Source organism: Lolium perenne, chromosome 7, assembly GCF_019359855.2.
Source record: "Lolium perenne isolate Kyuss_39 chromosome 7, Kyuss_2.0, whole genome shotgun sequence".
In the NCBI taxonomy this organism is placed as follows: Eukaryota; Viridiplantae; Streptophyta; class Magnoliopsida; order Poales; family Poaceae; genus Lolium; species Lolium perenne.
In genome coordinates this window covers 128,899,298-128,924,417 of record NC_067250.2, presented here as the reverse complement: position 1 = coordinate 128,924,417, position 25,120 = coordinate 128,899,298, and the positions used below count along the sequence as shown (strand labels likewise).

Below are 25,120 nucleotides of genomic sequence, written 5' to 3'. Positions count from 1 at the left end.
TCTTGCCCCGCTACCGCCCCCACCCGCCAGCGCGCCGCTCCCGCTCTCGCCCCCTTCTCGCCCCCCTCTCGGCGCCCGGCCAGAGCCGGCGTATGGCCTTCACCGCCGGGCAGTGGATCCACCGCCCCGCGCTGCCGTCTCGCCTCACTATCGCCCCGCTCTCGCCTCCGGGCGGGCGGTACCGCCCGCTCTAACGCCCGCGTTGGCACCAGCCTTAGGCGATGGAAACCTGCCGATATTTCGCCGGCGATGCTCCGATGATCGCCGGAACAATCTCAGGCGTCGTATCGACTAATCATGGAAGGGAAGAAAGAACAATCGCAGCTGCACGGAGTGGTCACTCACTTGTCGACAAAACGAAGCCAATTGCAGCCATGCAATGCATCCTCAGCACGTACTCTTTGATTCCTCTATGCTTGACACAAGTCCTAGTGATGATGCGACTTGTGAGACGTGAAGGTGCAAGGAGTAGTGGCATCGTACCACCACGGCTGCCACACACAGTGGGAACATCATATCGACCATAGTGTGTTTTGTCCTGAGCAAGCAGATCTAGACACAGGAATAGTGTACGTCATCTTTCAGGGACAGCTAATTAATTGTTCAAGTAATATGTTTAGAAAAAATGTATGCTAAAATTTCCAGACATAATACTTGTCTGGAAATTTTTAACATTTTAAATAGTTTTTTGTGGCAGGAGCATATGCACCCAAGATTAAAAGTGTATTTTGAAAATTTACGGATTTTATTTTTGCCAAAGCACCATAACCTTTTCTTTAGAACATTAGCAATGCAATGCTAAGTGTAGAAGAGATATTGGAGATTGCACAGCACCAATAGGGCCGGCTGCTCATATATATATATATATATATATATAGGCGGACACATGTACAATTACAGGTACAACCCTGACAAAACACGGGGACCTATACCTATACAATATGTTACTCAACACCCCCCCGCAGTCGAAGGGTCGGCACCGACACATAGACTGGAGCGAAACTCCGGAAAAGTCGTAGACGGCAATCCCTTCGTCATGATATCGGCAAATTGCTGAGACGTCGGTACGTGAAGAACTCGAACGCGACCGAGGGCAACTTGCTCACGAACAAAGTGGATGTCCAACTCAATGTGCTTGGTGCGCCGATGATGAACGGGGTTGGCGGAGAGGTAGACGGCCGACACGTTGTCGCAGAAGACCACCGTAGCCTTGTCAACAGGACAAGAGAGCTCGGACAGAAGCTGGCGAAGCCACGTGCACTCGGCCACCGCGTTGGCCACGGCGCGGTACTCGGCCTCAGCACTGGAGCGAGACACGGTGGGCTGCCTCTTGGAGGACCAAGAGACGAGCGACGAGCCGAGGTAGACGCAGTAGCCGCTGGTGGAGCGCCGTGTGTCCGGGCATCCCGCCCAGTCCGCGTCCGAGTAGGCGATGAGGTCAGTCGACGTCGAGGGGGAAGCATGCAACGACAAGCCGTAGCCCATGGTACCACAGACGTAGCGTAGAATCCGCTTCACATCCCGAGGAGCATGCATGTGCAAGCACACCTGCTGCACAGCATACTGGAGCTCCGGTCGCGTCAACGTCAAGTACTGGAGAGCACCGACGATGGAGCGGTAGAACGGCGCGTCGGACGCCAGCGACCCATCACTGCGGAGAGCTTGACCTTCGTGTCGACAGGAGTAGGTGCAGGGTTGCAATTAAGCATCCCGGCACGCTCGAGAAGCTCGTGGGTGTACTTCCACTGATGAAGGAAGAACCCGTCCGCACGCCGGACAACCTCGATGCCGAGGAAGTAGTGAAGCGGGCCAAGGTCCTTCAAAGCGAACTCAACGCGAAGACTGTCGGTGAGCTGTCGAAGAAGACCAGCGGTGGAGGCCGTCAGGATGATGTCGTTGACGTATAGCAGCAGGTAGGCCATGTCGTTGCCGGTCCGGTAGACGAACAGCGACGCATCGGAGCGCGTGGAGCGGAAGCCAAGCTGATGCAGGAAGCCGGCGATGCGCTGGTACCAGGCGCGGGGCGCCTGCTTCAGTCCATACAGGGACCAAGAGAGCAAGCACACGTCATCGGGGCGCTCGGTGTCGATGAAGCCGATGGGCTGCTGGCAGTACACCTGCTCCTGTAAATGGCCATGAAGGAAGGCGTTAGAGACGTCCATCTGATGCACCGGCCATGCGCGAGAGGCGGCAAGGTGCAACACCGTGCGGATCGTGCCTGGTTTGACGACCGGGGCAAACGTATCCGTGAAGTCGACGCCACCGCGTTGCCAAAAGCCGCGCACGACCCAGCGCGCCTTGTAGCGCTCGAGAGTACCGTCGGAGCCGAGCTTGTGCTTGAAGACCCATTTGTCGGTGATGAAGTTGGCGCGAGGGGGACAGGGAACCAGCTCCCAGGTCCGATTGCGCTGCAGCGCGTCGTACTCCTCCTGCATGGCGGCGCGCCAATGCGGGTCGCGCAAGGCGGCGCGAGCCGAGGTGGGCACCGGCGAAGGAGCGGAGGAAGACGCAGCAGCGGTCGCCGGGCCGGTCGCGGAGCCGGTTGGACCGGCCTGCGGACCGGACGAGCCAGCGGGGCGCGGTTAGACCGGCTCGCAGACCGAACGGGCCGGCCGAGGGACCGGTTTGACCGGGCGGCGGACCGGGCGAGGGCGGAGGCCCTGGATGCCACGCCGGTTGGCACCGGTCGTGAGCCGGTCGTGGACCGGGCTGGCGGTCGACGGGCCGGTTCGACCGGGTGTTGGGCCGGGTCGGCAGCTGCGAGGTACGCCGTCGTCGTGCGGCAGATGTCGTTGCCGCTGGCCCGTAAGGCGACGCGGCGGACGGAGATGCCGTGCGTACGCATCTTGAGTCGGCCGGGTAGCGTGTAGACGGCCGCCGCACGCCCGCACGTGCGCGGGTGAGCATGGGCTTAGGGGCCGCAGCGACGGGCGGCGAGGCGGGCAACGAGGCAGCCGAAGGAGACGCCGCGGGCGATGGGGACGGCGGAGCGCCGCGGGCGACGGGGCGCCGGCCGCCGTGGCGACGGGGGCGCCGGTGGCGCCGCGAGCGACGAAGATGCCGAGGGACCAGGTGGGGCCGGCGTAGAGGGGGCCACCGCGGTCAGACATCGGCGCGCGGCCGCAAGAGGGCCAGCGGGCGCCGAGGGCGTCGTCGTAGGTGTCGCCAGAAGTCCCTGCTGAAACGGAAAAACCAACTCGTCAAAGTACACGTGCCGGGAGGTGAGGACACGGTGGGAGACTGGGTCGTAACAACGGTAGCCCTTGGTGTTGGCGGGGTAGCCAAGAAACACACAAGGGAGAGAGCGCGGCGCAAGCTTATGCGCGGCAGTGGCAGCAGTGTTAGGATAACACCGGCAGCCGAAGATGAGAAGGTCATCATAGGCGGGCGGCACACCGTAGAGGAGGTGATGCGGCGTGTAGGACCAACGCACACGACACGGGCGGATGTTGACGAGGAGAGTCGCCGTGGCAAGGGCATCCGACCAGAATCGTGGGGGCATGGATGCATGGAACAGAAGGGTGCGGACGCAGTCGTTGAGAGTACGAAGCATCCGTTCGGCACGGCCGTTCTGTGAAGAAGTGTATGGACACGTGAGGCGGAAGACGGCGCCATGGGTGGCGAGAAGTGAGCGAATGGTGATGTTGTCGAACTCTTTGCCGTTGTCGGTTTGTAAGGCGTGGATGGGGCGACCGAACTGAGCGGAGACGAAGGCAAAGAAGGCGGTGAGGGTGGCGGCAACATCTGATTTACGGCGAAGGGGAAAAGTCTATACAAAATGCGAGTAATCATCAAGAATCACAAGATAATAATTATAACCAGAATTACTCGGAACCGGCGAGGTCCAAACATCACTATGAATAAGTTGAAACGGAAAGGACGCGACTGTGGAGGAGGAACTAAACGGAAGGCGAACATGTTTGCCTAGACAACATGCTTCACAAGAGTGGGCATCCATTTTATTACAAGTAAAGGAGAAGCCTTGCATTATTTGACGCAGAGCGGCGGAGCTAGGATGGCCAAGACGGGCGTGCCAAAGGTCGACACCGGCGGCGAGGGCGAGTGGGCGGCCGGTGGTGGTGGAGGCTGCGCCAATAGGGTAGAGATCGCCGGGGCTGTCACATCGGTGGAGGAGCATCCGGGTACGACCATCCTTGACAGAAAAACCAAAAGCGTCAAATTCCACAGTCACAGGGTTATCACGACAGAAAGACTTAACGGAAACAAGATTTTTAATCAAGTCAGGAGAAACAAGAACGTTATGTAGAGAGAGAGGAGTGGAAGTGGAAGGAAAAGAGACGGAACCGGTGTGAGTAATGGGAAGAGCATGACCGTTGCCAACGATGATGCGAGAGGAAGTGGAAGCGGGTGTAGAAAATGAGAGGTTACCGGGGTGCGCAGCCATATGCGCGGAGGCACCGGTGTCCATGAACCAGTCGCCACCACCACCATACGCCCCAGCGGAGGGGGCGCTCTGGAGGGCGGTCAGGAGCGCGGGATCCCACGGGGATGAGCCCGGGGGGGGCGGCGTAGGCCGGGGCGGGCTGGGGCGCCGCGTAGAACGCCTGGTGGGTGGCTGGACGCGACCCCATGATGCCCGGGTAGGGGGCGCGCGGCACGGGCATGGAGTAGGCGTGAACGACCCCGGTCCACGGATTATGGCCGGCGGTCCACGGCGGAGGGGCGGTGTGCTGCGGTGGACGAGGCGCAGGGACGTTGGCACCAGCATTGCCACCGCCGTTGCCACCACCGCCACGGCGACGACGGCCACCGCCAGAAGGGGCTGCCTGCCCGGTCCAGGCGCCGGTCTGACCGGCTTGGGCGCCGGCGTGGCCGGTCCACGGCCCGGTCTGGCCGGCCTTGTGACCGGACGGGCCGGTCCAGGGGCCGGTCTGGCCGGCCTGGTGACCGGTTGCGGGGAAGCCCGGTGGCGGACCCGTGGGGCGAGGCGCAGGGGGGCGAGGCGCGGGAGTCGAAGCACCGCGGGAGAAGCCGGCGACGAAGGAGGTGTGGGCCGCCCGAGCCCGGAGATGCTTGAGGCGGCGCTCCTCGAGGCGCGGGTAGGCAACGGCCTGCTCGAAGGTGGGCGTGGTGAGGAGCGTGAGGTTGGAGGCGGTGTTGCTAAGATCCTCGCCGAGACCCGCCGACAGGGTGGAGAGCATGATCTTGTCATCGATCGGAAACTCCAAGTCACGGAGCTCGTCGGAGAGGCTCTTCAGCTTGAGAGCGTACTCGTCGAGAGACAGGTCGTTCTGGTGGGTGCCGAAGAACTCCTGCTGGAGGAAAGTGACCCGCTGAATTTTGTTGTCGGTGAAGAGGCCGGTGATCTTAGCCCAGACCGTGTGGGCGGAGTCGCCGTCGCGGACGACGGTGCGAAAGATGTCGTTGGAGACGGTCTGGTAGAACCAGCGGATTGTGGTGGCGTCGATCGCGAGCCACTCGGGGTCGTGCGGCATGGCGAGGAGGTCGATGGTGCCGTCGACGTGATCGAGGAGATCATACTTGCGGAAGAGCAGCCCGAAGTAGGTCTTCCACGGGAAGAAGTTGGCAGCGGTGGTGGAGAGCTTCACCGGCACGCGCTCGGCGATGGGGATGTCGCGGATGACGGCGACGGAGGGGCCGACGAAGGGATTGCTGCTGCCGGAGCGGGAGGAGTCGAAGCCGGAGCCGGCGGAGGAGAAGCCGGCCATGGCGGAAGCGGTGGTGGTGGTGGGAGGCAGAAGCGGCTAGGGTAGGCTAGGGTTGGGGTGGGGGCCGGCGGCGCCCGGGGTGGGGAGGGCGGCGGCTAGGGCTAGGGTTGTGGTGGAGGCCGGCGGCGCCCGGGGAGGGGCGGCGGCTAGGACTTGGGAGGAGAGGGGCCGGCGGCGCCCAATGGTGGGGGGGGGGGCGGTGGCTAGGGCAGGACCCGAAGGGTCTCTGATACCATGTAGAAGAGATATTGGAGATTGCACTGCACCAATAGGGCCGGCTGCTCATATATATATAGGCGGACACATGTACAATTACAGGTACAACCCTGACAAAACACGGGGACCTATACCTATACAATATGTTACTCAACACTAAGTTTGTGCTGAGACATACCGACAATTTAATTTGTTTGAGGGTAATTTGTAGTCACTTTGCTAAGCAGTTTCATGTCGTCTGAGTCAGCAAGTTTTCTCGGACGATGTTTGCAAGCGGTAACTGATTAGGCGATGGAAACCTGCCGATGTGGACTCCAAATGGGCCATTGGGGGACTTCGGATCTAAAGAAAAACAGGCCAGTACAGAACTTTAGGCCCACATTGTTTGTGTGACACCAGTCACTTACCAATTCAATCTTATTATAAAGAGATAAAGAGATATGACAGTTTAAAGATCATTAAGCTAAAGTGTTTTGATTTTATTGCTCATTGTCTTGCAATCTACAATGCTACTCCAACAAATGAAAAGGCGCAGGCGAACATTGCGTAGTCTACTGATCGGTACAGTAAAGTTTGAAACCTTATTCAGTTATTCCCCATGAGGCTGGAAGCAAATCCGCTAGCTTGAAAACCTTCCGGGTGATGGAATTCGATGGCCTATCAAAGCAAATATCAACCTTAGTTTTGTGGCTTTGCTGCCACCACGATGAGATCAATGTTTGATCTCAAATCCTTAATTTCTACTATACTTCTTAAATCAGCGACAATTAATATATGCATGGGTTAGAGGAAGGTATAGAAGAATTGCATGAACTATCCAGTAGCACATAATTAATGGCGCTAGCTAGTACCACGTACTAGCCCTAATTTCTAGAAGAACAAGAATCAACAACGACTGAAAATAACAAAACTAGCAGTACTCCCAGTAGCACAAATTTTTCTCTCCATGCAGCGTACAACTACCGTGCACATATTCGCTCGATCCGTTCGGCGACAAAACAGTCTATCCAGCGTATTGGACGGCCATACCACGATGCCAAAAAGTAGCCATTGCTCGGCTAAACGACTAACTCACTTAAACTGGGGCAGGGCTCGCTCTCAAAGGCTCAGAGTCAAGTCGACGGCCACGGCATCCGCCTCGCGCAGCCCCGGCAATCCCAGCGTCAGGCCAGTGGCCACGTCATCTTCCGCCGCCGCAGCCTCCTCCTCCATGACCCCGGCCTTCAAAGGGAACAGCTCGAGGCACGCCGGGAGGTCCGGCGCGGCCTGGCCATGGCCATCGGCGGCGGCGACGTCCTCCTGGTCGTGTGCGCCAAGGCCCGGCTGCTGCTTGCGCAGGGTTGAGTTCCAGCGATTCTTGACGGCGTTGTCGGAGCGTCCCCTGAGGTGGCGGGCAATGGTGGCCCACTTGTTCCCGAACTCGAGCTGCTTCTGGATGATCTCCGCGTCCTCCTCGGCCGTGAAAGGGCGGCTGTCCAGCTCCGGCGCCAGGTGCTGGCACCACCGCAGCCGGCACGACTTGGAGGCGCGCCCTGGCAGCGCGCGCGCGATGGCGTCCCAGTTCTTGGCCCCGTGCTCGCGCACCCCGCGACGCAGAGCCTCGTCCTCCTCCTGCGTCCATGGCGTCTTCTTGAAGCACTCCGCCCTGCCCTCCTCGCCGCCGCCGCCGCCGCTCCCCGCCGCGGCCGACATCGACGCTAGCTGATCCCCTTCGCCTCGGCTATCTTGCGGTTTCGAAGTGGGCGTGCGTGCAGGGTGCGATCGACAGCGTATATACGTAGCAGGAGGAGGGGACGGCGCGAGTTGGATTAGGTTTGGGTTTCAGGGTTTTGCAGGCAGGAACAAGTGTCCGCGCGTCGCACGCGCGCGTTGGAACCCCCACATGCAGCGGTTGTACGGAGCGGAGGCTTCATGCCTTCCTTTGTTTTGGCATGGTTTCCTGCCTTCGAGAGACTTCCCACGGAGTACTTAAGGAATTTGGAAGGTTTTCTTTTACAGCAAGGAATTTGGAAGGCACTGTATATATACGGAAGGGATCGATGACCATTACATGGAAAGTTGAAGATAACGTGAAAGGAAAGGAGTCGATATGTTATTCTTGGCAAGCTCGGAAGCCAAATAAGGAACCAAAATATCTATCTACTATGTCGTGTTTATCTGGTTTTGGTTCCATGACCTCCAATGTTTAATGCATTATTATCACAAATGCACAAAGATGATGGCATATGATGTGTACACTGGTGTTCATCTAATTGCCTTTGTTAGGTACTACCTCGGCTCCGTCTTAATCGGCGCCTGTGGTTGGCACATGGGCGAGTATGTAGGTACTCCCTCGAGTCAATTAGATCGGACCGGAGGAAGTACACGAGAAGTGAAACCTTTTTCCTCGGGTTACATTGCATTATACTTATAGCCGGCTAAAGGCATTGAAGATTGAAGATTATAAAACAAAACCACGTATGGACACTGATTAGTTTCAAAAAAAAAAAGTTCAACTGGAATCTAAACCTTAGGGAAAGGAGTTCCACGGTGCAGTTCACGAAAAACTAAATTCGACAACATATCTATGGCCACAAAGCACAAAAGTAGCGTTCGGCTAGAGGTCGCCAAACATACGAAAAACAACAATTCAAAAGGAACAGTGGAGAAAATCAAATGTTGGAGGAAGTGAAACAATCATACAAAGCTCAACAAACTATTGGTGTCAAACACTTCATTACAAATTCCGAAGCATTTACATCTCACTAGTGGTTGATCATTATATAATGAACAATTAGACACCAATGATGCCCCTGGAAAAGAGTTGGGTAGGCTGCATGATAATCTTTTGAGCTAATTACACCTCTAGTCCTACAACTTGCATGTGCACCATGTGAAGGTTTAGTCCTAGATCTTGCAAAACCTGCAGCAACATCCTACAACTTGCAAATCATGTGAAGATTTGGTCCTCAATCAATCAAAAGCTGACATGTGGCATTGTAGTTTTTGCAGAAAAAAAACCCTAATATTTTTATCTGCCAAATCTGACCTTGATACCGCCTCCTTACATGTGGGTCCTATCTATCAGCGACTGACGAAGCAAATAAAATGGTTTGCGAGGAGGACTTGACCTCACAGGTAGGACCACATGTAAGTTGGCGGTACAAGATCAGATTTGCCAGATAAAAATATTAGGGGGTTTTCTACAAAAACTATGACGCCATGTGTCAGCTTTTGATTGTTTGAGGACCAAATCTTCACATGATTTGCAAGTTGTAGGATGTTGTTGCAGGTTTTACAAGATCTAGGACTAAACCTTCACATGGTGGACAAGTTACAGGACTAGATGTATAATTATATCTAATCTTTTTTGGTGACTTCCATCAAGAGCAATTTGAAATCTGGTTCAATGGGAGCGCTCTGGGTTGGTGGCTCGTCAGTCCAGCAATCTACAACATGTCTTTTCAATGACATGTAATTGAGCTGTTTGGGTGCACTTGTGTACTAGAAAGGGAGAGGGAACATGTTTCCTCACCGAACTTAAAACACTCATCGGTTTAGGCTTATATAAGAGGATTGCTTCTTCGATTATGAACTTACAAATCAGTATATATATATAGTAGAAACTAGGAATAAAAATATAAAAATAGGCTCGTTTCTTGAAGTCAATGGCGGACATATAGTAGTCTCTAATTTCAACTAGGAGTCTCTCATTTGTTGAAGTCAATCCCCTCCAGATCTTCAAGAAGACTTGGACTCCACGTCACTCTTTTTTCCACCTCCAGCACGGCTCTCTTCAGGATGGCCGGACTCTAGCTGAACATAACGAAGCAAATGCAATACCACTTATGAGACTTGAACCAATCGCTAGAAATGCCATCGATTTGAAGTAATATCATAATTAGAAACTCACCAGTATCCGAGTTATCCGAGGAACATGGCGAGGCCCACGTAAGTCGTTCCATAATAGTAGACCACCAAGACCAAAACATGAAAGTTTAAGTACTACCAGCGAAACCTTCAGAAGAAGGTCAAAGAAATCGACATATAACTTCAACCATCCCTGGTACTGGTAGGTGACTCTCTTAGGTTTACCACGCTGAAATAAAATAAATAAAACAATAGAGTAAATGACAATGATAACACCAACTTAGCCTCTCATCACCAAGCCTGGCCAATTTTGGCAGTCGGCTTTGGATGTTTAGTGCTGGCACCTCATCTAGTTAGATGAAATGAGAGACTCCTCCAACTTGTCGTACAATGCAATACCATGATTTGGAAACTCAGACATTGTGGTTCTTCCACCGAACATTTAGGCATAAAAATTACCGTTTTGCTAATTCTAAGTTGTCTGAGAATTAGCTAAATCTCAGTTGCTTTCCGAAGTATTGGATTGTGTCGTGATTCGTGTTGTCCAGTGAGTTGCACATGGGTTAAATATCCATATCATTAAATTTGCTTCGTGATTCATGCTGACCTATGAGTTGCACACATGAGTTGCAACTAGGTTGTAGCTGAAACTTGGGTGACATCAGCTCACTGAAATTTAGTTAAATCTAAGTCCGACTAAGATCTAGCTAGGCATGCATTTGCCTTAAGTTCAATTCCTAAGGCAAGTTCAGGCATCACCTTATGTTTTGACACAAACGCATGTTTCTTATTTGATTCAGTTTATTGAATACAGGGATGGATCAGGAACACAACTTTTAGCGGTATCCGATCATGTTCACACATAAAATCACTTTGTTATAATTGGGATGATTAGGAGTAGCCAATGGCTCGGTGAAAGCTGTAGTATAAAAAACGTTGACCAACGGGAGAATAATCTCTCCCTTAGCTATACGTTGTTAGGTAGGATGAAACTCTCACCGCGGATGGACGCTAGGATGATAAGCTGTAGTGTAGAATTGTTGAATTGATATTTCAAGTATTGAGTTGATGGGAGTATGGGACAGGGAACGCATCGATTGGTTCTAAACAACCTAGATCCCCTTGAATCTTCATGGAGACAATACACCATGTCGGGAATTATTTGATTTAATATACAGCATGGGCGGCTAGGCTTACGTAGACAGAGTATATCCTAGATCGAGTTATTCGCGAAGCGCTAGATCTTGTCGGCAAATCGAGTGGAAAACGGGAGAAAGATCTGAACTTTTTTATTACGAGCACGCCACTTACATGGAAGTTTCGAAGCGGGCGCCGAGCATAGGTTTGCCTCATTGCCGGCGTACCGCCATGAATAAGCCTCGGCAACGGCAACAGCCGCCGTTGCTCCTCCGCAACGGCCGCCCTAAATATCACCGGCGGTCGCTGGCAAGCGAGCCTCCTGGCCCCGTATCGGAGCGCCGCCATCGCCATGGTCGGTTCTTCTATGGGAAATCAATCGCGAAAGTGTAAGCCTCCAGCCAACTTTTGGCGAGGAGCTCAGGAACAAAAGGACACCTTTCAAAGTCCGTTGAAAGGCTTGGCCGCAAACCACTATAACTCTACAAGTAACCTATCCGAGGAACACAAGACGCACGCGCATAACAGCATTTGATTTTTATCTTTTAGTGTTTCTTTTCTTCTAATTCGGCGATGAGAGCGGTTAGCAATAATCTTTCCCAGTGTTAGGTGTGTGTCAGATTAGTAAGAGTCCACATTAGGTTTAGCTTGCATGCCATGGTCTATGTCAGATTGTCAGAGCATCTCTAGCAGAGCTCGTAAATTGGGCGGAAACTTCCAGTGGTTATACGGGTTATGGCCGAAATTGGGCCAGAACGGAGCCCGAACTCGCGGTCTGGCCCGTATAACGAGTTCGGGCCCCCGAGAAACTGCGCGGTCACCCCGTATTAAAAGGGGCCGCGGAGGGGTTCGGTTTCCAAACCCTACTCCCCTCCGCCGCTTCCACTCCCTCCGCCGCCACCTACCCGTTTTCCGGCGAGCTGCCCGCAGCCACCATTCCACCCACCTCGTCGGCGCGATGGCCTCCCGTGGCGGCTCAGCAGGCCGCTGCGCCGGATTGGGCGGCGGGGACTCGCCGCCGCGTCCCCCCGCGTTCCGCACCGACGCGGAACGTCGGAAATGGAACAGGTCGGAGGGCACGCGCAAGTGCAGCGCATGCCGGTGGAGGAACTGGGGGCTCACGCCCCAAGGGAAGCTGGCGAGGTACGCCAACGCTGGCGAGGGGTCCTCGTCCGGCGGCTCAAGTCACGCACCGCAGCTCCCCGTCGCCGACAGCAGCGACGATGACGACCTCGTCCCCGCGCGGTCGCCCACCTTCTCGGCGGGCGACTACGTCCACGGGTCCGACGAGGAGGAGGTCGAGCTCGCGCAGACGAAGGCCATCTCCGAGGCGGAGGCCCACGCTCGCTTCCGCCGGAAGGAGGCGGACGCCGTCCGCCAGGTGCGAGAGTACGAGGCGACCCGCCGGAAGGAGCGCGTCCGCCGCGTCAAGCTCGAAATAGTCGAGCTTGACGCCGACGAGGAGTGAAGCTCCTCCACGACAGCTTCGATGTCGTCTACCGTCGAGACGCTCCGCCACCACCGGCACCGCCGCACGCATATGCCAGTATTTAGGCCGCATTTTGCTTGAACTAAATAGTGCTCGCTGGTGTATAAGTAATTTAGGTTTAATTTCTCGAATTATGTAAGTTTTGATGCTCAATCGGAGCATCAAATTCATCTATATATTGTTATTTTCCTGGGATCTACTAGTCTAGATGTAACCGGTAGTGTAAACCATATGATGAATATGTGACTTAATCTATTGCATCTGAGAGAGAACTGAGAGGGAGATGTGAGAGGGGAAAGATACCTTCTCCCTTCGAGGAGGAGCCTTCTGATGTCGACATGGTGGCGGTGGAGGATGCGCAAGGGAGAGGTGGTGGTGGCGGTGCTTCCCATCACTACTGCAAACCCTAGATCGGTAGGGATGTCGGTGGGGTGTACGGCGGGTGACGAACCTCGTATCGTGTGTCGCCGGCCCCCACCTCTTTATATAGCGCAGTGTGACAGGGGCCCGTCAACCATAGTGGGTTGAGCGCCCCCGATCAGGGCGCAGGTCAAAGGGGCCCGGTGGGCCGTTGGGCCCACTTGAGAGATCAATCTAACATATATATGATCATCGCCTAATTTACCCGCGACATTTCAAATTCCATTTATCAGTTCCTATTTTTCGGATTCTAATCTGTGACAAGGGTTTTCCGTAAACACGAGTTCAATTAACTGAACTAGCAGTTTTCAGTTCACGTGTTTACGAGCTCTGCTAGAGATGCTCTCAGTGCTGTTAAACTAGGCTCATCGGGTGTGAATAGATGAAATGTAGTGGCAGAAAAACCAGCACATAACCCGCAGATGTTAATCCTAAAATACAGCTGATAGTAGCGCCATTAAACCAACTAACGGTGCAATAAAAAGGGCGATGACAGAATCGGAAAGCAGTCACCAACGTGACATTTACTTTACCTCTGGATTCAGCAATGAACTGAAACAACAAGCAAAAGAAAACCTGAACTCTGCAACCAGCAGCCAGCAACATAACACATATAACATCCAGGCGACCAGGCAAAACTAGCATAAACCTCTCGTTCACGCATTTGGTGACCAGATCGTCAATCCAGATAATCACATCTATTTATTTTTATGTCTTCAAAATTTTCTAGAATTTACAGAACACGAGCTACCGACCTGCCGAGATTGCATTTGGTTGCACCAGCCGAGACAAGTGCTGCACAAGCACAGTCGGTTCTTCCCTATTGTAGAAGAGGTTTGGGCACGAACTCAACTTTTATTTTGTTGAACTACAGACGGCAATAGCCCTCTAAAATTAACATGGGCATACAACGACCACTTCCAGAGAATATTTCTGTTCTCTTATACATCTTGCTAAAATGAAAACTACCTACAAGTGGCAAGATGACACTTGAACCCGACATATGAACTATATAGACAAAAGAGAGAGAAAAACTAATCATAATTACAGTTGCAAGAATATACACATGTCATGATTCTTGAGTGCAACCGGATCTGTGCAAATGAGCACAGGAGAATACACGGTCCAACCTGATGACCATTTCATTGCCACCTGAGTAGCTAAATTGACCAGGTCAGTATTTCTCATTATTGGATTGGGACCAAATCCGGCACCCTCCGTCCGTCACTAACTCGCAAAACACACCATATCACTCTTGTGAAGCATTTTGAGAATCATCCTCACAAATATTTGACGATGATTGGTCCAGGTTGATTATCGTAGGCATCCATTGCTCGGGAATCACAATGAAGTAAGCAGACATGGCTTTCCTGAACCGCTTCTTGTACTGCATTGGCGAGACTACCGTTGGAGCGGCATTCTTTGGCCCACCAAGAATGCCAGAAGATTTCACCCATGTCTCAAGGTGCTTGTCCCATGTATACTGTCTCATAAAATCTATTATTCCCAGGACTAGTTCATGTTTCTCCTCATCAACACCCACAAGTAAGGAATAGTCCATCACATCAATTCCCTGAAAGAAAGCCGTTACATTGCAAATCAGTTGATGTATGTATACATATAGGGGGGAAATATCCTACTACCAGGTGCAGTTACACCCATACCTCATATACTAACATGATGTAGTATATATACTGATTTATCATTTCTTATTATGTTATATAAATGTTTGGTATCAAGGTTCAGTTTGGTATTCCATAATGTATTTCAAACAGGCCAGGGGTATTTCACATCTCATGCACACTCTGTGTCTAAAACATATTGACTACTGTAGGCTACAAACATGCTATGGAGATAGACCACAAGCTACAGAGTGAACAGCATCCACAAAGTTCTATGTTTATGCATCCTAGATAGTGGCAAATGTTCAGCGACAAAGGTACATAGCAGTCTTGTTCCATTGTCCATAAAATAGTAAATAATTTTCCTCATCCTGGCAAAGGGAAAGCATAATCTGCCATCTTATGGCTTATAGCCTTATACAGAGAATTAAAGATTACTATGCCTCACAAAACAAAACCTTGTGTCTCTCATGAGATACGGGTTTCACAAAAGAAAGGTCCGAAAGACTGATGCTCCAGTATTAAGTTCCATAAATCATGGTGAAAGTTAACATACTACTCCCTCCGGTTCAAAATAATTGCTCAAAAAATAGATGTATCTACATACTAAAACATGTCTAGATACATCTGTTTTTTGGCAATTATTTTGAACTAGAGGGGGTATTAAATAAACAAGAACTTAAGTCAACAAGCAACCCTGAGATATCTTACGTTTTCTTTTAGTCTTTATAAGGACAAGAAATGCATGCATAAAACAGATAATTCTCGTTGTGAGCATCTGAACTTACTGCTAGAAAAGAAGTATCATTCCAAACAGCTCTTTCCAGAAGCCGCTTCGCCTTGTTCCCAACAAAAATTGGTGATGTTGGCATTGCCTCAATTAAGTTCTGATCAAGAAGGACCTTATTGTTGCTGGAATCTGCATTATACCTAGATCTTGAAGATCCCTTGAGATCATAAAGCCTCGTAATATTCCGTCCAAATAAAAGATTTTCCATCACAAGCAAATCCATTTTTGATTCTTTGCCACCTTTCAGATGCTTAATTGTAACCTAAGCAAAAGCACACCGTTTTTCAGTACTACCTAGTGCAGAGGTAAATCTACCTATCTTCATCAAGGTCTAGGTAAACCTAAGCAAAACCTTCGTGTACACGTGACTTGCAGGTTGCAAAATCTCCGGAGGCATATTTAACAAACATAGATCTACAAATCCATATGAAGCGCATTTGTGCTTTTAAAAAGAGGCACTATGCAATTCCAGGTACAAAAAGACCTGAACTTGGTAACAATTAGAAGTAAATAAGGAAACAATATCTCAACCAAATAAAAGGTTCCATGGCAAGCATACATAATTACATATAAATATGCATGATTCCAAAACTGGATACGAAATCCCCTCCTACCCAGAGTACGGCGTTTGTGAGCTCAGGCTCTAGGTAGCCCTTTTTTGAAAAAGAAAAAAACTAAAAGGGTATTTTTATGTTTCAAACAATTCTGAAGAAAAAATCTGGGTGTAGTTAAGGATGTATCCTACAAGCGTGTAATATCTTAATACGAAATACTTTATACACTAGGCTATGCAGAAGTGAAAAAAATGTAATTCTGAGTAATTTGAACAGTACATACATATCTTACAAAATCAAAACCCCAAAATTTGCCAGAGTATGTCATTTTTTTGGTAGCCGAGTTTAAAGTATTTCGTATGGTGATTTCACGCGCCTGTAACATCCCTAACTACATCCGGAATTATATTCAGAATTTTTCAAAACTTTGAAATACTATTTTTGATTTATTTTTAAATGGGCTACCTTGAGCTCGAGCTCACTTTTTTTTTTTGCTTCTACCCACCAGTAAAACAACTGGATTCCATAAAATCTCATATATCTCATATATGGCTGTGTGCATCTATTGATGCAGAGGCCGGAGCGATGCTCCCATATCGAAAAAAAAAGAGTTCAAATGACCGGGCCCATGTATAAAACAGAAGGGCTCGGAATCGGAAGACGTTATCACTTCCTAGAGACTGCATATCACTAAGTTGCATGGACAGAAAACATTTTTGCGCGTCCAGCATTGTTTCCGAACAAGAATCTACTCAGAAGCCATTGCCATTTCTCACAAGAAGCCTATACATACTCAAAAGATATTAAGTTTCTCTATAATCCAAGCACACAAATGAAATTTGTTCCTCATAATTAATGTTCAATGACACTGCCAATAAAAATAGAAACAGGAGACTAAAGGTCCTGTGAACATACCTGGTAGATACCCAGAATCTTTGCAAGGGATGTAGGGCTTCCAGTGCTTATGGACTCAGACAAATATTTAAAATAATCTGAACCAAACTGAAGGAATGATTCAAGCTCTGTTTTTGTGACCTGCTTTATTATGAATCTATCATCCAGAGATTTCGCAAAGAACACATTGCTTTTGCCACCTTGTGCTCCCCATTTCTTGCATCGACTGATAGATCTTATAAAATCAAGCTCTGATGGACAACAAGACCTTCTGAGCGCTTCAAAGCTTTTTGCGTAATAGCTTGTCACAGTGTATTTAACTTTCCCAAGTGGCCCACCATCTTCAAAAGAAACTCTGGAGTGCACAACATCAGGAGCAAAGGATCCTCTACTGGAAGATACTGATGAAGTGAAATCGTCAGAGGATCCAAAATCCTCAAATAAGTGAAACGGATTAAAATTTCCTGAATCGTATACAGGCAACGGAAATGAAGAATCTGCACTGTCTTTGTTTTTGCTGCTCTCAACTGACATTTGAAAGTGATACATATGTGAAACAAGTGCATACGAAATAATACTAGTCGGTTCATCATCGAATACCGGGATAACAACATCATTAACTCCAGTTGGCAGAAAAAGTCTTGCTCCACCTTGCTGCGATAGCTCGCGAAACAATGAAATGTATACAGGATTGTAGTCGGCCAAGGTCCCAAATGTTGGTGCTGTGCCATAATTTGTGTTCAGGGAATTATAAAATGTCATGTATGGCATTTTAAGACAGCTTAGCAAGTCTTCTACTGTATCCCCAGACCTGACAGATAAAGCAGAAGTATGGTATGGTATTGCTTTAGCTTGTTTTTTCACATCGGCAGCTGTACCTTCTAGCTGAGCTAAAGGCTTCACCAAGCTTGCATCAGGAGCAAGTCCATCCTCACCTCTCCATTTTGCATCCAATGTGTCTGAAATATCGGTCGTTACTCGAAACTGACCCTCAGAAGAAACTCTACGGACACTGATGTTAGATTCTTGCTTATCTAAATGATCTTTGACACTTGCACTGTTTGAATGACTGATTTTAGCTATTGTATTTTCAGTACCATTCAACTCTTCAATGTTTTTGAAGCTAGTTTCATAAGATTGATCATGCTGGTTAAGCCCCCCATCACCAGCATGAAGCGGGCTCTGTCCCAAGGATCCATCTTCAGCATTTGAAACAACTGCAGTGCCCATTGAGTTCTTCTCCAACTTTGTATTTGTATTGGTATCGACTGATCTATCATTGAATTCAGAAATCTTATTTCCAACTCGTAACCCTCCTAGAGCATCGCAGTATTTGCCACCTGAGGTTGCTATGAAACTTAACCTTTGATCCCACAAGTAACACAGAAACAGTAGCTGTCTCCTTAGTTTGTTAACCTCAAGAATATCAATGAATAACTGCCCCTTTCTGATTTCCTTTTTCAGTAGATTCTTTAGTGATTCCTGAAGATGTATGCAGAATACTATTTTAGGTGGAGCTTTACTTTTTTCACCAAACTTAAGTATGGCAATGATTTCTTAGCAAAGTAAATAGATAAAAACGGTAAAAGAAATTACCGTGAAATCAGCCTTCTCTACTTGCAGGATATCTTCCAGCTCCACTATGTTTCTTCTTAACTCAAGGATCTTTACATTGCCATCAAAAGAGCCTGTAATTGGCCTTTTCTCTGAAATTTGGTGGAGAGCATTCAGCACTTCAGTGAACAGGAGTTCAGCTGAATCAACCACCTGAGACATTGACTATCAGCGTCAGACAGAAACTACCTCATAAGTGAGCTCATAAAGCTAAACACACTACCTCATTTGCCTCTAGCTCTACCCATTCCTGATGCTGGGAAGTGAAATCAAGCTTTGATGGTGGCAAATAGACCGAGTGAACCTTGATTGATGCATACCGGAAGCAGGCAACCATTTCGCCGAAGCTGAAATTCAAAAATTTAAGGCACAATTTTCACCAAATTGATAAAGTAGAATGGAGATGAGGACATACCCATAAAAGCGAAGGCAGTCCCTGTGGAGAGAATGACCACAGCTTGCTACCCTACTAGCTGCTGCATGATTTGAAAAACTTAGTTCCAAAAATTTACCAAGAGATAAGCCCCAGGCAGCATCAGACATCACTATTCTTTTAGTTGCTGGAGGAAGCCCATCATCACGTGGACAGCGTAAGCATCTATGCCACATCCAGATTTTACCATCATGTTCACCAGATAACTTCACTATAAGTTTCCGCACTGATATTGTTAAGCTGCCCTGAGGGTGAACATAGCAATAAACATGGGCCTCCGGTGCCAGTTCACAAGAGGGGCAACGATTGTTCTAAACCAAATTGTAGAAGTTAGTAAAATATAATTGTCTGCAAATAAAAATATACTTATCAACGATCTCGGTCTAACCTGATCAAATAGCTGCTCACGCAGAAACCTGCCTAAAGGTTTGTCGAAGTTGCCATAATATTTTATGCGAAGAAGATGTGGCCGCTCACAGATAGCTTCTTTCCAAACACAACGAGAGGACATAGAAACTAATATACTCTGGTTGTCAGCTGGAGATGCCGGAATTTCATCCTTTTTTATAATCGAACCATTCTTTGAACTGCCATTATCATAAGAAATTTCTAAGTTGAGAGGAGCAGATGGCCTAGCTGCTATATTCATACCATTCTCAGGATTATGGGCAGATGAAAGATCACATTCAGCAGACACCGAATTTCCAGAATGAGCAGGCAATAAACTGAAGCCATTAGCCAGCGCATGTCTACTTGTTTCGGGCTGGAGTTCTTCAAACTTCACTTCGCTGCCAATATTTCTAGTACAAGCAGGACAATGACATAATGAAATTCTCGACTGCTGAACCAAGGGATCAATATATGATCGAGGGTCCATACCCAGCAAACAGCTTATGTTTCCATTTTGGTCATTGATTTGAACGGGTGACGTTTGGGTTGACTCAACTTCCAATGTTTCGCAGCTTTTCTTATCGGGGAAGCATGCTGCTGCCGTTTGGTCAACCATTCTAAAATCATTAAATTTAAAATTATCCTTTAGCATGTCAGTTGCTTGCAGGTCACTGTTGGGTGATGAATCAGTGGACATTTGTAAAATAGGTATTGTCGAAATGGATCTATCAGCACTAGATGGTTTATCTGGCAAAGCAACAATAATTGGTGACCTAAGAGGGAGTTCTGGAAGGGTTGCACCTTCATCCACAAGAAAAGATGTTTCAAGAGCCAAGTGATATGCTGCGAAGACTCCATATTGCACAACATGCTTCACCTTTTTCAGTTCATCACCATTAGCTCCTTTTAGCAAGATCTACAGAATCAGAGATGATTAGACATGACCAGGTATTATAACTGAATCAATAACTCAACACTTACTGTAAAACCCAATGGCTTTGGGCAGCCTTCAAAGAACATAAGGGTCTTCAGCATTTTCTTTCCACCTTCTCCAGCTGTCCCGTGCTCCTCGATATACTTCTCCACATGGAATAAGTCACACTTACCCAGCTTTTCGGATGACAAATAATCAATTGATGGAACTATATGAGCACCAGTGCAGCGGGATATCCTTTCCAGAAGTGGTCTTTTGATATTCAGAACAAGGGAAATATTTTTCTCCAAAAACAAATCCTGAGCATGACGAGAAACCGATTTTTCCACCAATACAACACTTGGTTGGTGTGCTTTGATCTTTGCAACTGCCATTTTCAGATAATCTGTTTCCTGGATTTAAAAAAGGGCATGAAAACAATCGGCATTAGCAATTCTCAATTTATACTACCCTCCCAATGCACTTTGGTTTTACAATGTATGCACGAAAAAGCACTCATGGGTAGTACCTGCTGCAGTAAAGTATCAAAACTTGAAAGCAAATTCGATACACGCTGATATTCAAGTGCACCACCAAGAATTATGATTCGTGGCTTTTCCTTCTTTGCTGACATACGCCGATGAGCGACATTCTTCTTACAAACAACCCCTCTTACAACCAAGCTGGAAAGGAAGAAGTTTACAACAAGGCACAAAAACAAATGAGTTCTTACCTGCAACACTAAAGAAATGCATGAAAAAGTAGAGAAACTATGAAATTCAAAGTGCTGTAACTTAAAAAGCAAGTTTGCCAGCTGTAGCACTAGCACTACATGTCATTTACGTTAAAAAGCAATACCATATTCTTATGAGCGCTGCATAAGCCAAATGGCAAATAAATACTCAAGCACACAGAGATGCAAAAATCATTAGACTATGTGCAACTAATGCGTGGAGGAGTGAATTTCTTCACCTGTCACTTGGACGGCAACAAGCCAAGCATTTCACCTTTACATAACCACCAGGATCCATTCGTCCTTCTTTGCTGGTATCTGGTCTAAGAAGAGATGCGGCTTCCCAAGATAAAGAAGTAACTATATCTAGCCAACTCTCTTTCCCAGTTTTATCAGCCAATGGCACATTCTCAGCCTGAAGAAGTTGAGCAACCAATGACCGAAAGTGCCCATCAACAATATCTTTCATGGCTTTCTTGTGTTCCTTGGCAGATTTATCTCTACTCCTACAATGTCCAGTGCCAAAGCTGTTTGAGCGCAGATACCCCCATTCTCCTGTGGCATCCTCCCCTTCATGATCATCACATGGATCACCATCATGGTCATCCTCTTCATCCTCGGCTTCAGGAGGTCGCCAAAGTGAGGTGTTGTTTTCAAAATCTACAAGTTCATTTTCTAATATTTCCATGCCGTACAGGGAAGAAGATCGAGTATTGCACTCCTCACTAGTATCGATGATATGATCTCCCATCTTATCAATTCCAGCAGAAGTAACTAAGGTGAATGTATCTTTCCTTGGGGATGCAGATTCTTTAGCAGCATCACCACAGAGAGCTTGATGATCATCAAAACACATAGGACCATAGTATTCTTCAGAGTTTTCTAGGTGGTGTACTTCAGAATCTGAGCGAAAAATTCTGTAGTCATCATCTTCATCATCACTCCTAGAAGAAAATATATATTCAATTAGTCACCAGAATGCAACTTGCAATTTTGAATACAGTTCTACCATTTATTTGTTCAGTTTGATAGTTTCTCTGCACTTTCCAGAAAACGGAACTTGAGCAATAAGTTAACTGGTCCAAAATCTAGAGTGCTTGCCATCACGTAAATTCATCACATCTGGCTTATCATCATGTAACTAAACGATAAGATTATGTCAGGCATTTGCATTGTTGCTTGATACGTTGCTATCACATTGTTTTGGCACAAAAAGTAGCATGAGCAAGTCACCAGTACAAGTCAATGAGAAAAGGATAAAAGGAAGTAATCAAAATGTACTTTTGGGTCAGCACCTTCCATCTTCTACTCGGTTCAGAGATGATAATGATGATTAACAGTGCTACTGATTCCAGTCAACCTTTGTTGGTTAACAACCAGTCAGCAGCTTATGACTGTTTATGTTCTCTAAAGAAAAAACTTATGAATTTCTGCATGCTTGTATCACAGTACTATCATGAATAGGATAGAACACCGAAGGGATATTTCAAGACTGTATCGGTGCCACACACTATAATATATTCTATAAAGTCAATATAGTTTGATTTTCTTCAAAAAGAAGTAAGCTCGATACTTTTACCGAAATATAACAACACATGTATCAAAAGTTAAAAGGTATAGTCTCAGGTTACTGATTGGCCAACTATCTCAAACAATACTTCTTTGTCGATGACATTGTATAAAGCTAGTATAGTTTAAATTTCTTTTTAAAAAGAAGTTAATATAAGAATTGCTGATGAACAAAGCCAGAAGACTGAAAAAGGCATACCTATTCAAGCAAAAGTTGAATGGATCGGGAGGATTGTCCACATGGTCCATGCTCCCAGCCGGCTCCATCACAGCACGCTGCTTCTCCAGAGAAGCATCATCAGGCTTGCGGCCCTCGCCGTCCACCGGCAGGGACCCAAAGTCAGTGCAGCTTAGATTCGCGTAGGAAGACATCTGCCCGTTGGTCACGGCGCTGCCACGCCCGGTGGAGCACGACTTGTCGCTCCCGACGCTGGCGGCGGACGGCGTCGGGCTCAGCACCGGGCTCGACGGCTGCGACGCGTCCCTCCGCGCCGCCGGCGTCTGCTCCTCCCGCCAGCGCTTGAAGCAGTAGTTGCAGACCCTGATCCGGTCGCCGTCCTCCCGCGCGGCGTCCCCCGGGGTGCGCGGCACGGAGTTGGCCGTGCAGCGCGCGCAGAAGACGCGGCCGCAGTGCCGGCAGTGGTGGCGCCGGTTCAGGATGGTGAACTGCACGTCGCAGTCGTAGCAGACCCGGCAGCTCTGGTCGGGCATCCAGAAGTCCCGGGACAGGTCATGCGGCTGCTGCGGCTGCGGCGCCGCCAGCGGGACGGCCGCCGCCGCCGCAGCCTTGGGCGCGGGCGGCGGCGGCGAGTGCTCCCCCCGCCGCGGCATCCACGACTTGACTGCTCCGAACAGCTCAACGAGCCGCCCCTCCGGCGATCCCATCACCCAGCAGGCCACGCGCACCTGCAGCAGCCCCGCCCCTCATGCTCAACCCAGCGGCGCACCAATTCGCATGGCCCTCGCCGCTTCCGAGTTCAGAGCAACCCCGTCCTCGGCACGCCCGCCGCCAGATCAGATCACTTGAATCGGCAGCAAAGCAAGCCACACAGGCAGCTCGTCGTCGGCCGAATTGGGACGAGCAGCTTGAAGCTCGCCAGGAATCCGGCGGCGCTGGATCGAACTGGAGAAACGGGAATTGCAAAAGGGAAGAAGTGATTTTTGGTTCAAGAAAGAAACGAATTTTGGTTGGGATTAGGAGGAGCTGATGAGGAGGGTTCCAGAAGAGCGCCAGTGAAGCACGCACGGGGCTGGACTTGCTTCGAGGGTGCGGATTCACGGGACACGGATAGAAAGCAAACTAAAATGACGCGTCCTGCTCTTTTTTTCAAATCTTTTCCTTTCCTGATTGATTTAATTTCGGGTTTCTTTCCTTTTTATCGGGGTTGCTTGTTTTACCAGCTTCTCTTTCCTCCAAATCTATCATCTGCTGTAATTTCTTTTCTTAGGGCAACATCCGTAGGAGATGCATAAAAAATCAGCGCCCAGGGAGTCAGTGCCACCAAAAAAAAGTTATCATGGTAAATTCTGGCAGCCCTTGCAATTTTCATGTTTTATTTGTTTTTTTCCAAAATAATCACTCGCGGTCAATTCTAGGATACACGGCCTAGATCATGTGAGTGATGTCGTGACATGTTTCACCTGATATGGGGTCCAAAACAAAAACAAAAATATCATGCGGGACATACATGTCTTTCGGCCACCTTTTTCCCTCCATTTTCCTACCGTGCTCTTCTGGCCTGTCCTTCTATGTAGTATAGTCTGGAACCACGTGGCGTGTGGATCGAGGCTACCGGCTCTTGGCGTACAGTAGATGCCGTGGTTTCTTAGCATACAGGAGGTGGGAGAAAAACATGGTGCTCTCGGTCAGGCGGGTGTTGGTGGATCACGGCTTTGCGGTTATGATGACAATGTGTTGACGTGGTGGTGGTGTGAGCCAACTTGAACGAGGTTGCCTAATCCAGTGGAGTTAGGAACAGTGGTGTGTGGCCATACAAACAAAATTCCACTGGATTAAATGTGGTTGGCTACAAAATATATGATGGTAACATAACTATAATATTTTCTGTATAATACTCCCCTGTTCCAAAATATAAAGCACCCTTAAATTTCGTTGGTCGACAACTTGCAATTTTGACTATGATTGTTTTTTTACTTTTCATATGTCTACATAATTTATGTAAGTATATATATATATATAGAAAGAAATTTGTAAAACAAATGCAACGATACCACACTTATACATTCCAAATCCATATAACCTGGTATATATTAATGGTGAAAGTTGTGCATCAAAGACATTGTAAGAAAAGAGTGTTTTATATCTTAAAACGGAGGGAGTATTTCATTTTAGATGTATTAGTAGCTTAGTATCATTCGAGCAACTTTAAAGTTTTTTATTGGATTTCTCCGAAGGGACAAAGTTTTTGTGTTCCTCGGGGTAAAAGGAGATCTGGTGTACAAGATTTCATGCTTGCTCTTTTCCATCTTTGGCAATGCATGCCTATGTGCTTCGTGCACTTAAGGGTCTCTCTTCTGAATGTAAATTGATTTCTCTATATCACACAAAAGCATGGCTTGATGAACTCATATTTTGTTCTTCACATCAGATTGGCATACGCTATACACGCCCTAAACGTATTCTGAGATTAGTTTGCGCTTTTATCAATATATAAAAATTGATTGGGAAAAGAAAATATAGGTAGGATTTCAAAAGGAGATGAACCAAAGGAAATTGGTGGCAAATCATACTGGTCAATGTATATTTGTTACTTCAGTAACATTCATGTTTTCCACTAAAATCACTT

At 48.4% G+C, this 25,120-nt stretch overlaps 2 protein-coding genes across 2 annotated transcripts; both read right to left on the bottom strand.

The window, feature by feature from the left end:
* Positions 1-7,004: 7,004 nt before the first annotated feature.
* On the bottom strand, positions 7,005-7,598 carry LOC127318543 (transcription factor MYB77-like). The gene has a single exon (XM_051349020.2). It carries the CDS (start codon positions 7,596-7,598, stop codon positions 7,005-7,007), a length of 594 nt encoding a protein of 197 aa, XP_051204980.1.
* Positions 7,599-13,636: 6,038 nt separating this feature from the next.
* Positions 13,637-23,607, bottom strand: LOC127318511 (1-phosphatidylinositol-3-phosphate 5-kinase FAB1B). Its single transcript, XM_051348991.2, has 11 exons — positions 22,513-23,607; positions 20,984-21,688; positions 20,541-20,694; positions 20,080-20,424; positions 19,097-20,014; positions 18,691-19,019; positions 18,499-18,622; positions 18,258-18,428; positions 16,683-18,143; positions 15,212-15,475; positions 13,637-14,374 (listed from the first exon to the last, which is right to left on the bottom strand). Exons 1-11 carry the CDS (start codon positions 23,196-23,198, stop codon positions 14,051-14,053), a joined length of 5,481 nt encoding a protein of 1,826 aa, XP_051204951.1. The 5' UTR covers positions 23,199-23,607; the 3' UTR covers positions 13,637-14,050.
* Between the last annotated feature and the right edge of the window lie 1,513 nt (positions 23,608-25,120).